Source organism: Strix aluco, chromosome 3 (assembly GCF_031877795.1).
Source record: "Strix aluco isolate bStrAlu1 chromosome 3, bStrAlu1.hap1, whole genome shotgun sequence".
NCBI classification, from domain to species: Eukaryota; Metazoa; Chordata; class Aves; order Strigiformes; family Strigidae; genus Strix; species Strix aluco.
In genome coordinates this window covers 55,014,457-55,027,826 of record NC_133933.1, presented here as the reverse complement: position 1 = coordinate 55,027,826, position 13,370 = coordinate 55,014,457, and the positions used below count along the sequence as shown (strand labels likewise).

Sequence of the window (13,370 nt, the reverse complement as noted above, 5' to 3'; positions counted from 1 at the left end):
TTGTCACACACGTTCATCTGTTAGCTCATAAATGTCAGTTCTTGTAAAAAAGCCTTCCCAGCTTTTGCTTGGATCTGAGCTTCCAGAACATTTCAGGGCCTAAAGCTGGGCTTCAGAGTTAAACTGGGGTTTTTTTTCCAGGTTTTTAAACAGACCTCTGATTCAGGCATCTCTTGTAATTTTTGCTGCTCTCCTGACCTTGAAAAAGGATTTGTGCTCCTGTGAGAGACATCTTGAAAGGTGGTTGGCAATCATGGAATCAGCTGGGAAAGTATTTTATTTACTTCAGTTACCTGGCTTGAAAGCTAAGCCTTAGGAAAGAACGGTTTCAGCTTCCTTTGTTAGTGTAAATTTCATCACAGCTGAGTCACTGAAAACACAGGCTTGCTTTTAGGGATCTTTTTTCCCCTCTTGTTAGCTTGGAGGTAATTTTGTAACCATTTGGAGAAACAACTGACCAGCCCCTGCTCCTGTCCTGTTTTGTTCTTGCTTCTTTAGAGGTTTGCAAGAGCAAGCTTTCAAACTGTCGAAGGTAGATCGTAGTTGTGGGTAACAAAATATTTTATAGACAAAATATTTTATAGACAATTCCATCTAATATTGCACTAGTTCTGCTTTTCCGGGCTGTTCGAAGCTGCTGCCAATCATACTTTCCCAACGTTTTAACCTGTGATCAGTGGACCTCTGAAACTCTGGGCTGCTTCTAGAGGTTCCATGAAGAGTCACAGAGAAGCAAGCTTGTCATGTAGGTGCATGAAATTGTAAAGTCTGCACTTCTAATAGAACACATCTTGTCGCCCCCCAAAAAAGGGGAGGGTAAAAATGGCTATTCTTGCCAAAATTATACTAACCACATGGTTTCATAGTGACTTTCTTTATATGAATGTATTTTCAATATACAATCAAAAAATTGATATTCAATAATTCTGCTTTTTTAGCTGTGAAATATACTACCAACACAGTATCATTAAATATACAAAGTAATGAATTTTTGTTAATTTGAAGATGCAGTGAGCTTAGGTAACATAGGTAACAGCTTAGGTAACAATAAGTTGAAGTGAAATGTGGTATTTAGTTCCAACTTAGTTAACCACTATCATGTATATATTAAAATTAATTGTAAGATCGTTTTCATTCCCAGATGAGCCATCTTCTGGGTAATGTGCACTCCCATATTTGCTTCTAAAACCCTGATAAATGCAATCTGTTGGAATGTTTTTAAGACAATAGCTGTTTAATGAATAGCTTATGTGTACAGGAGAAAAGAATAAGCTTGATTACTTACAATCTGACATTCAAAAAAGCATTTTTTTAGATCTCTTGTATTTGCATATCTAATTGCTGTGTAATCAAAACTAAGTGAACTGTAGCTACTTGAAACCAAAAAATGAAAGGCAATCATCTTACAGGGGGGAAATATCCCACTCGTATGCAAGCCTGTCTGAATATTAGAATTATATTCTTCTTGTGTTTAATTATAGGTGTCTGACTGAGCAGTAAATTTATGCCTGTGTATTAAAGGAGTGAATGTGACCCTGAAACATCACTTTCCTTTGTTGAAGCAAAGCATTGGCATTGAGAGAACTTAACAGTGTTGTGTATTTTGATGATAAGGGATTGTGCCAGAATAGCTGTTAATTACCTGCTTTGTTTGATATGGAAAGTAGTAGTTCCACACTTTTCTTCCCACCAGTGACAGTACTCAATTAAAACTTGTGATAATGCCCTCCTTTATCTGGTGGAGAAGACGTGAGGTGAAGAAAATTAACAGGATTTTTTCAGCTGTTTGGAGACGGTTTTGATTTTTTTCATGAACCTAGTGACAGTAAAGAAAAACGAGTTTTGTCTTTTTGGTGTGGTGGTATGTTTTGGGATTGTTTGGTTTTTTAAAATTCTTTGACTCTTACATCTTGCACTTTATTAATTAGAGGCTACAGTGGAAGTAAAAACAAATCTTTAATTTGGAAGACCCTTGCCCTATCCTCTTCCGTGGCATTCCTCTGTGTGAAGCGTCTGTTGCTATGGGTCCTTACGTCACTGTTTCTTGAAATTTTATTGCAGTGTTTACATGTCAGAAAAAGAGGGGGGTTTGAAATGAAATTTATTGCCTGAGCATTTCTATTCCAAGTATTTGAAGCATGTTTTCTAATGTAATTGCTTTTCTCAACTTCTTTTAATATTTGTTGTTTTATGAAGAAATGTCCTCAGATCTGAATTTGCAAGATTTTGTAATCAGCTTAATATTTTCCTCTTAGATTTCTTACATATGTGAGAAAACTGTGAATGCAGTAATTTGGATGGGAACCCTTCATTCTGAGATAGGATTCTCTATGCAGCAGATTTTTTGCATATCTAAACAGAAATAACAAGGAGAGGAGTAAGGCAAGGAAGTTAATGTAGAAGACTTGGTATTCTGTGTGGGTCTTTATTTCCTTCAGGTAACAATGCTGAAGAATATTCTAAAAGTGAAAATGTACAAAATACATCAGTAGACAATAAGAAAGAGTATAGAGTTGTTACAGTAACACTTTAATGCTTTTTATGTCATTCATCCAAAGAAATTAAGGAATGGCTTGGTTGGTTTAGTTATGAAGTTTGGAAGGTCTGTGTTCAACAAGCATGAACGGCTTTATGCTGGAGTGCAAGCGGAATGTTTGATGCTAGACTAATTTGGCCAAAAATGTGAAACAGTAAGTGAAAAGGAGTAATTACTGTAACGGCTTTAAAGCCGTGTACACAAACTTCTTCAGTGGTTATGGCAATGCAGGGTAATTCAACTAGAACTTCAGAGCTTCAACTCTTAGGTGAATAGAGGTCACATGCAGAAAGTAAGATTAGTTGCCTGCAATAATTAGGCACAATTAATAATGTTTTTTCAGAAGACATATTGCACATACTGTATGTAGTCATGACATGTAGCAGTCATGACTAGTCTTAGATACAACCATAGAATTAAACAACAACAAAAAATTGCAGATGAAAGAATACCTTAAAAGGCTTTATAAGGTGTGGAAAACTTGAGATATTTTCTTGTTTTGTTGAAAATGTAAACAGAGTGTTATTGTTGAAGAGCAGAAAGCTGGCTTTTATTTGGTAGTGGAACTTTGTAATTTCACAGGACACAAGCAAACCTCAGTGAAAAGTCAGGTTTAAAAATAAAAGTTTTAATTGTGTGAATTTATCATGGTTTACAGAAAGAAAACTGTAGAAAACCTTGCTTAGATGAGATTTCATAAATGGCATGTTTTTGAAGTAGTCTGCTTTTCTTTTGAAGTAAATGTTTTCCTGGGCGTATTAAGTGATAAATTTCATAAAATGATTTAATTGCATGTAATTAGCAATAAATTTTCGTATGAGTATTGATTACATTTTCTTTAGATAAATCATAAAGTCAATAAATGTAAACTTGTACATACTCATCAGACAATTCCCCTTTCAGACAAAATAAACAGTGATAAGCATTAAATAAGATTTTGATAAGGTGTTTTATGATCTGGCATTCTGAAGTGGAATGATGTCTGTCCTTTAACTGGTTTTCCAGTTTTCTTTCTTCTGCACTGTAAAAAAAAGAAGTGAAATGTGACTTCGAGATGCATTTAGATTAGTAGAATTATTCCATGGCATAGCAGTGCTGCAAGACCACATTACTATAACTGTTAGCTCACCCATGTAGGATTAGGTTCTGCATTGATTAGATTAGCTTCCTGTGATCAGACATGCTCATTGAATAGTCATTCCACTTTATTAGGTGAGTGTTGCAACCCACACTGTCCAGTCAGAGATAGTTTTTTCTAATATCAAAGACAGTTTGTTGAGGCTTCCTTAAACTTTCATGTATTTAGTATAAAATCCCAACTTCAGATAAAAATGAGGACTGTGTTCTTCCAGAATGAATAGACTGAAATGGACATATTGTATTTTTTGTTCTGTGTAAAGCAGAGATAATGAGCCTATCAGAGTCTTCTGTTTACATTAAATTGTTCTGATTACATTTCATTGACTTTGGTCACTTCAAAATAATTTACTAACGTTTTTTGAGCATTTGCTTCATTACTCATTTCAGTTCCATTTTTGAGGAACTATTTAATGTGTTTTAGAGAAATCTTCTTCCATATACAAAACTTAAAAATAATGCTGTGATATTCGATTTTGAGTAGATATTAAGCTGCTGTTTTGTCACATAATCTCTACATGCAGATCTTTTTGCAGAGAAGAAAATTTCTTTGTTGAAATTATGTGCAGTATTAAAAAGTGGAAAAGTAAAGGAACTTTTTCTCCTTAAGCAACTGCTTTTCCTAGACCCATTTTGCATGAGCAGGCTTTCCCTTTATGTTCTTTACTATTCTTCTAGAACTTGCAGTCACTTTTGGGGGGAATTTCAGTATATCTGGTTGTGCCCTAGATTGAGGTTCCTAAGTCTAAGACTTAATGGAAATTCTCTTTTCTAGCCATGACTTTTTCAATTTGAAAAATGACATCTGGAATTTACAAGTTGGGCAATTTTCTGCACTCACCCTATCAACAATTTTTCCTCAAGTTTAATTTTTAAGTTAGACAAAAATGTTGTGTTAAGTCATACACTTACTCAAATAGCAAAATCTCACTATCTCGTTAACATTTGAAAAAAAAAATCAAATTTCTTCTACCAAGAAGCTTTAGGATGTGAAAAACCTAGAAGCTGAGAGTTGACTTTCACCTCTCCAGATAGTCCTCCAGAAGAATACTGTTTGTTAAGCATCCTGGTGACAGGGTTTACATACCTTGTGAGGAAAACTCGGACCCCTTATCTCCCCCTGTAATCTCAGTTGATGGTACTTGTCATTTGAAATACATATATACACCTACTAAACATGCTTTTTTCTCTCTGATGAAAACAGTACTGCTGAAACCATGTCATAAAGCTTGTTTCTATTGCAGATGTACACAATGAATTATAATTTCCAGCAGGTTCAGATCTTGCCTATGTAGGATCAGCAACTAAAACACTGAAAATGTGAACAATATTTTATTTATGGTTGGTACGTATAGAGCATGTCTCACATTTGTACTTCTACCTTTTAGCTGCATAACAATGTATGTGCATGCATCCGGTATTTGAAGGATTCTCTCTAGTGATGTAATTCTGAGCACAACTACGTATGATTTGAAAGTAGATGGTGATGATACTGATGTTCTTTATCTCCTCTCTCCCTTTTCTTAGCCATTGGGACAGTTGAGAGGAGAATGGAATGTGCTCCTCTAAGGGGTAAAAATTCAAAATTTACTGTGAAAGAAAAAAGAATTTACCACTTAGCCCTTGGAATGCTTGTGCCTCAAAGCTAAGACTTTTTTAAATCAGATTTTTAGTGATTCAGAATTCTCTTCAAGAAAATGTGAAGAATCCATCTAGAAACAAACTTTAATTCCATGTATTAGCAGAGTCAAGTTATGATGACCTTGCATACGCTCTAAACCAATTTGTAATGATTACTGTCAGAGCAGTTCTTTTTCTGTTGAAAAGTAATGGCCTATGATGTATTGGAGGCCGGATTAGATCATCTTTGCGATTCCTTCTGGTCAAAGTCTCTGAACATGGAAAAAAATTACTTGGAGTTAAGCCTAGGTATAAAAAGAGGGATAACAGTAAGATGTACTGAATAAAATTTCAATATAGTATAATGGAACATTTAATTTATCAAAGTTTTGGACAAATCACAAAAACTTTCATTCTCCCTATATATATAGTGTGTGTATACAATTCTACAGTCAGGCTGAATTTAAGGGTTTGTTTTCTTCATATCAGACTTTGTGCATCATGGATTTCATACATATACTCCTAGATGTTAAAATGAAAATAGCTCATTGGTGAGGATCAGGCTAAAATTTTGGGGCTCCAGTATGGTTTGGCTACACGTAATCTCAGAGAACTCAGATTTTAATTGTATAGATTTTTTTGTTGGTTATATCAAGTTCTGTTGCTTTAGTCATACTGTGAATAGGGCACTTCTATAGTAAGCAATGCCTCATTAATCCTGAATTCAAGAAGAGTATTCAGCAACAAATATTAGAGTACTGGGCTTTTGTTGTGTGTCTTTGTTACTGACTTCAGCTTAGAAAAACTTTGATTAAACTGGCTTGGGGTTTTTGGAGATTTTTTTGTTTGTGTTAAGAAAAGTAGTAAAGTATGTTCAGTTGTGTGACAAATTTGAGACTGTCTTCAAGAATTTTTAAAGGGAAAAAAAGAAAGTGAGGCATGACCTTGCTAATAGGGAACAGGAAATGAAAGTCTGCAGCAAGTTTCGAGATGAACAAGATCAGGCCTGAGAGATCAGGAGGAAACTGAGAACAGGGTGTTAGCTTTCAACAAAATAGTGACAACAGTAGTAGAAGGCGTTTTTTTCCCCCCCTAAATGTATTAATAAATAAATGCTGATTTGTGTTATTTACAAATACAGTTTTTATGATGATAAACAATTTCTTGCCTTCTGCAACTCAGAAGGGTAATTTTCATATGTATTGAACTAGATACTTCACCACTTGTTTGCATTCCAGTCTGTTCACTCTGTCTTCATACCAGCAGTTACCGTGGTTAAAGTGTTAAGAGCTATGTAATTACTTGGAGGTGGAGGTGAATATTAGGACATATACAGAACTTGCAGAATGGATGGATTTCCGTATCCTGGGATGATTTAGCTAACAGGACTGTGTATGGTTGTCTACATACCACAAAATAATGCCTATCCTCTTATGGAAGGGAAACATTTGAAATACACAAATGAAAAGCTTGGTATGTAGCTGTGTGCTAGTTATTTCTGTGCCTGGAGTTTCAAATGTTACGTGCTTAGACTTAATTCAGCTGCTTTTCAGACTCAGTGAATATATACAGTACAAACTTTATTTCTTGGTTTAGTTCTTTATTTTCTTAGTGCCTATACTTATATATGTATCTTGGGGAAAAACTATGCCTGGGTTTTTGAATCTTCGTGTGTGGCATTTTTATGTACTATTTGATTATCAGATTTAAGAGTTTATTTGTTGGTATCATCAGAGAAAATAATTGAAATAACACCTTCTGCCTGTGGTGGGGCAGTGTTTTAAAACTCTAATAGGGAAGTTATCCTGTATGTTGTATTATGTTAGAGAAAGCTGTTAAAACAGTTCATATATATGTAAGTACTCAGAACATCACACAACTTGCTTTCAGACACCTCATGTCTCAAAGGTGATAGCTTTTTTTAAAATGCTTTGGCCATCCATTGCTTGGTCTGTGTATTTTATCCTGTTGATGTTTTAACTTCTTCATGGAATATGAGCTATGCCTACTTCTTACTTTGCGTACACTGCAACTGCGATATATCCCTTTCTCGCCTTGTGGAGCTTGAGTGCTGGTGTGTTAAATAGTTGTATATTTTCTACTAAGTCAGTTTAGTCACTAAAATTTTATTGCAGGTGGTTTCAGACTTTTATTATCCCCAAGTGGGATACGTCTTATTAACCTTGCCTGCAGCGTAAAGGTTGGGGATGGGACAGGGAGAATATGGAGGCAGTGCTGTGTACACTGGGCTGAGCGTGACTTACACTGAAAACTGTTTTTACTCTTGTTGCTGTAGTTTGTTAAACAGTTAAAATGTGCTTTACTAACAGAGGAAAATAAATCGTATCAGCAACTTTTTCTGATAATTTTTTCTGACTTTTCTGAGCACTTTTTAGTGAAGGTACTTTTTCCTGTGAGACCATATGGTTTTGCAGCAAGAACTTAAGAGTATATGGTCTCTTATTGTTTGTAAATTACAGCAGAAGATAAATTTCTTTCAGATTACTCTATCACTGTGGAGAATAGTATTGAAATTTGTAGTTGGTATACTTTGATTTAATTCTCAGTTCTTTTCAAAAGTCTTTTAGTCACTTCTGTTCCATAACACTTAAATGGGATTTAATGCTTTGTACGAAATAGTTGCATAGGTAATAGGGGTATCAAGGTAAACAGTTGCATGGGTAGGATATGTTGTATAGTAAAAATGCTATTAAAAACATTACTGAAAAATGGAAGATATTTTTGTGTCATTGCTATGTTTGGTAATCTTAAAGTGAATTAAACACAATATAAATACACTTTTCTTTAAGTGGGTGGTATAATGGGTATTGAAGTAACCACATATGTCCTTAAATCAGAATTTAATTCAAAGGGTGTTTACTTACATTTTTGTTGAATTATGCAGGATTGAAGAGGCTCACACACTCTTAAGCAGAGTAATGCTTGAGCTCTGGAAGTTAATCATATTAGTAGTCCTCAAAGGACAAAATCTGCTTGCTGTTGCAAATTATTGAAGGTTTTTGTATGAGTGGTATGGCACTATGTTTAGATTGATCTAATGGTCAGTTCCTGTTAAAAGCCTTAGGACATCTGTTCCCACTGTTTCAGGTGCATCCTCAGGAGTCAGTTGACCTTGTGAGTTTCTTAAATTGGGCCCTGCACAATTGTCTAAACAGCAGGGACAGCTCAGGGGAGGTAGCAGTCAGGACCACTGTTTTCAGTGATAGGTGGTTGTTAAATGAAATTAACTTGCAGAGTTAAACTTCACCTTCACATTCCATGATGAGTGTCTGAATTAAAATGTTTTTACTTTAACTCCTAGTTTGCTATTTTGCCATTAATTTCACCCAGTAAAGTAAGAAGTTTTGATGAAAAGGATTCTTGTTCAACAGAAAAGAGAAAACAGTGTAATTTGTGAATTCTTTCTTCATAGCTTTGAAACAAGAATCCCGTGTATGATCCTGGAATTTTATGCTTTGTAGACCTTTAAGTTACTTTTCTGAGCTAAACGTGTTTTTCTTGATTTTGACTTAGGTTCTAATGTTTTATTTTCAATACTTTAAAGATTAAGTTTTTCCTTTTTTTCTTCTTTTTTCTTTTGTTTTTAAAAAAAATTTCATTCTCGCAGTTCATCTGTGGAAGGAAAAAAACCACACCAAACAGCCCTCTACACCCCCCATCCCACCCACCCCCAAGAAAATCCAAACCGAAAAAACCCCCCAAAAAACCCAAACAACAAAACAACCAAACCAAAACAACCCACCTTTGAATTATGCCACTGGAGCATTTAATTCAGTGCCACTACTTGTTTGAATTGCCACCTGCTGCTTGTTGCAACTGGAGAAGTAACATTTTAATTGTTAATAGAGAGCTAAGTTGAAGAATAAACCTAGGGTAAAGATGCCCTGGTCTTTTGCCTGCTCTTGGGTAGAACTCAACATTACCTAGGTTGCTTAAGCCAATGCTGTCCCTGAAATACTTATTAAACTGTACCTTGTGTCACCAGGTGTTCCTATCTATCAAAATAAAATACTCTTTTGTTAGAGAAGGGTGTTGAAGCTGTCTAATGCTGGTTTAGCATTTCAGCAAGGTCACATTCCATGTATGTAATGATGGAGAACTTTCAGCCAGTTCATTGGTTTGACTTCGCTTAAAACATTGACTACAACTGTATACTGGTTGAGCATAGTTTATCTGTGATACATAATTTGAACACACCATAACTTACCGCAATAGTATTTTAAGTATGTACTTTAATGTACTTTGGATATATTTTTCTTACTTCTAGCATCCTGCTTTGTTTTTCTTGATGATTGCATGTTTTTCATAAGCAACATTTTTTTAACTTCCCTATTTACCAAAAAAATGGACTTTCCCATTTCATATATAGTAATTACATAGTTGAAGTATAGGTGGAAGGAATAGAGAAGGGGCTTTAAACCATTTTTTGACTGGATTACATGGTACCTTCCCATCTTGCTTAAAAGTAATTAGCTGTTATGGTTGTTCCAACAGTAATGGGTATTAGTTAAAAAAAGCCTATCCTCTTTGCTCATTTGCCTCTGGTATGAATTTGACTCTTAATTTTTTTTTTTTTTAAATTAGCCTCCTGCTGCCAGATGAAATGCAGTTATTTTTTAGAAAAAACGTTGCAGCAGCTTTCATGTTCTGATAACTGCATCACTTATCACTTATAGCATACATACAAACTGACTTACAGTCATGTTAGTAGTGGAAGGGAAACTCATGTTTGTCTCCCTTTTGTAGCTAGCCAGCTCATGTTTTTTTCACTCTTTCGCATTTGCAAAGAACTTCTAAAAATCATTTTTCTACTTATTTTGCTATTTTGAAACATAGAGAGGCCCTGAAAATGATTTGAGCTTCTTTTCCCTGATTGCTTTTTATCTTAACATTTTAAAATATGCCAATCAAATTTCAAACTGATTTTTTTTTTAAAGCATGTATGATGTTAATTCATAAAACTGTGTGCTAATCACCAGTAGTGATAGTGCAGAAATACTTAACTCTGGAAAGAGATTTTGTGTTATTTGTCATTCAGATGAAGGAGAATTTGGAGGTGGAGGCGAGGGGAAGAAAACTGGTTTGTTCTTTCGTCTGTGATATAGCTTCTGTTGATTCTTGCATCGTTTTCCCTTTCCTAGGTTGTCTTATATTAAGGCTTCTTGGGATTTCAGTCCCAAGTGTAAATAAGGAATAAATTGTGTCCATCACAGGATAAAATGAAAACCCTAATTCCAACTCTTCCTGCCTCTCTTAAACATCTTAAAGAAGCAAAATAGGGCACAAGCCCAATTTTTTTTTGCTTTTCAGGTCTCCTTTAAGAGCAGAGACAACCATGATCCAGCAGTTTTGGAGGTAGAGGCAAGTAAATGTTTTACTTCTTGTAAACATTCCAATAAGTTTTTGCAAATCACCTATAACTTGAGGAGGCGCTGCTGGCGTTCAAATGGGCTCTTCAGCATTCTCGCTAAGGGCAGTTCAACAACCTCTTACGTACCGGGTCTAAACCTGTAATTATTTCTACACTGGGGACATTTCTGAGAGCTCATGTCGAGTTTCTCCTGAAGGTATCACTTGTGTTCTTAAATTAGTATTTTGGTTTTTTTCTAAAGACTCTATTGGAGGTATAGAAAGGAACTACCCATCTGTATTGCTGAGGTGAAAATCAGTCAGCCTTTGAGTGCTGGAAATTTGACTCCTTCAGGTATCTCAGGCTGCAGTTCCAGGGCTGGTCTTAGGACAATTTAAGTCAACACTTACTGTTCAGCGCCACTTGCCGAGCCCTGGCTAGGTATACTTCCTCCCATCCTCCTGACAGTTACTGGTGATTTAAATTACTATGACCACCTGCTTCAGTGCTAAGCCAGCTGGAAACTTCCTGTTGCTTTTGAGAACCATCAACTGGATTGCAAGCACTTTAGTACTTCCAGGTGGGACTAGCAGCATCAATTTAGAATAGTTTAAATTGTTGGTTTAGGCCAAGTGCTGTAATGGTTTTTTGAATTAGTTGAGCTGGATGACTGTGGTTTCTTGGTACACTGTGGAGATGATGCTTCTTACATCTTCAGATGATAAATGCAGGGTCCCCAACTTGTTTTTTAAACATAAAATATGGAACATATCTTGACATATCTGTTCTCTTTTGCTGTGTTTAATTTTCTCATTTAAAGATGCAGACATTTGAAACAGACTGGAATTTTTTGACTATGAATGATACTAGATGGGTGCTAACTGAGAACTGGGAAGCAAAGTTGTAAAACTGTACACTTGGGTTTCAGTTCTTGGAAATATCAGAAATGTTTTTTGGAAAGGGCTGGAATTTTTCAGTGCTATTGGTGTTTTTCCTGTTTGAAAGTAATGAAGTTCATTTGTGACACATTTGAATGAATTCTTAAGTCAATACAGTGCAAATGTAATAGCAGATACTTAGAGAGGAGTTTTAATTTTGTTGGCAGCCTACAATTGTAACATGGAGAATATTAATGATAGGTAGCATGCTGATACTGTTAATTCTTTATTTTGTAAAGAACCTTCAAACCTATTCAGTTAGGAAACTAGTTATTTTTTCGGACCTTCGTCCTCCTTATCAGTAAAAAGAGGCAATTTGCATCATTTCATAACAATACAGGATTACATGTATTTGGGACAGTTTTGCTCAACTTGTCTTTTGGGAGGTGGGTGGAAATGTTCTATTCCATGTTAGAGGGTTACAATGAGGACAGGAAAGAAGCTAGATTTTGGTCAGCTATTATGAGAGTGTAGTTCAGTGGGATAAAAAATTTTACTAGTTAATAAGATGTATTGACCCACATTAATACCTGTGCCATTTTGGGAAGGGAGAGGAGGGGAAAAAGGAAGTGGCAAGATCAGCACCTATTGGTTGGCAGTAAATCTTTGTCATCTGTTGGAAGTGCATTTTGAACAAAGGGATTATGCTTGTGCTTTCCTGAAGAGTAGGAAACATTTAGAATGAAGGAAGCCAACCTCTTCTAGCTATCTCTCTAGGATGTGAGCAGAGCGTGTAATTATTCTTGTCCTCAATTCATGCACAATGCTGTCTTATTTTCTAAGATGGATGAAACCGTTGTAGAATGTAAGAAAGGCATGCACATAATGACCTTTTCTTCCCAGCCTTACCATCTTTTACTTTTGTTATTCAGAACTATATTAATTTAAACTGTAAAACTTTGGTTTGATTTTTATGGGGGCAGATAAGCATGCAATCTAAAACTGTGTATAATAGACATTTTAACAAAACAAGTTTGGAACTTGTCTTCTGCAAAGTAGAAGCAGTTAATTTTTCTAATAACTTTTGCATGTTTCTGATAATGTACTGGAATATATTAAAAATTACTCAGTTTAAATGTCTTCAGACTTGGTTAACCCATCAAGGATTTACTTTGCTTCTGTGGCTTCATACGATAATGACATTCTGTTTGGTTCTTTTAATCTGTCCAGTACTTATTCACAGTATTTCTCTCTTCATTAATATCTTTGTTTAGCTGAGGGAAATGGCTAGATCTACCCGTGCTTCTCTTTGGACACTACGTTGAAAAACAGAACTTGAAAATTTGCAGAAATACATGTCTTAATTTTTCATATTACAGTGACTTGCAATGGAGCTGTGATAATTTGGGTAATTGTAGTTTTTACTCAGTTTGTGCACTCAGTTTTACTCAAAATCTTGCAAATGAAAATGTCAACAGTTTCACTATTTAATGAGATTTTTAAAAAATTATATTTGTTTGGTGAATGTTTTTGTACATTTTACCAAAACCTGTGGGATTCAAAAAATTCATGTGAAACTGGACTTTTTTTTTTTTAAACTACATTTTCATCTAGCCTTGAGAACACATGCCACATGCTGGATACCCTTCATTCTGCAGTCCTTATAATCAATAGAGTTGTTGAATGAAAGTGGTCATAAAGAGGGTTTGGAACAGTGATCACACTTTGAGTTATCTAGGTGGTAACTTGGGTGTGTCAAATCCTGTATAATTGTAGCAAGGATTTGAGGCAACTGCTGCAATAAAACAATACAATTACAGACCGTGCC

At 35.3% G+C, this 13,370-nt stretch overlaps 1 protein-coding gene across 12 annotated transcripts in view; it reads left to right on the top strand.

The window, feature by feature from the left end:
• Positions 1–13,370, top strand: part of QKI (QKI, KH domain containing RNA binding) — a 169,478-nt gene that overhangs the window by 84,357 nt on the left and 71,751 nt on the right. For 6 of the 12 annotated variants that reach the window (XR_012622508.1, XR_012622509.1, XM_074818617.1 and 3 more), the window contains exon 4: positions 10,625–10,675. The exons of the other annotated variants lie outside the window; for them this stretch is intronic. Coding sequence is in view for 4 of the 6 variants with exons in the window: in XM_074818617.1 (XP_074674718.1) it covers positions 10,625–10,675 (51 nt within the window). In the remaining 2 variants the exon portion in view is untranslated. The remainder of the gene's footprint in view (positions 1–10,624; positions 10,676–13,370) is intronic. 12 annotated transcript variants of the gene reach the window in all.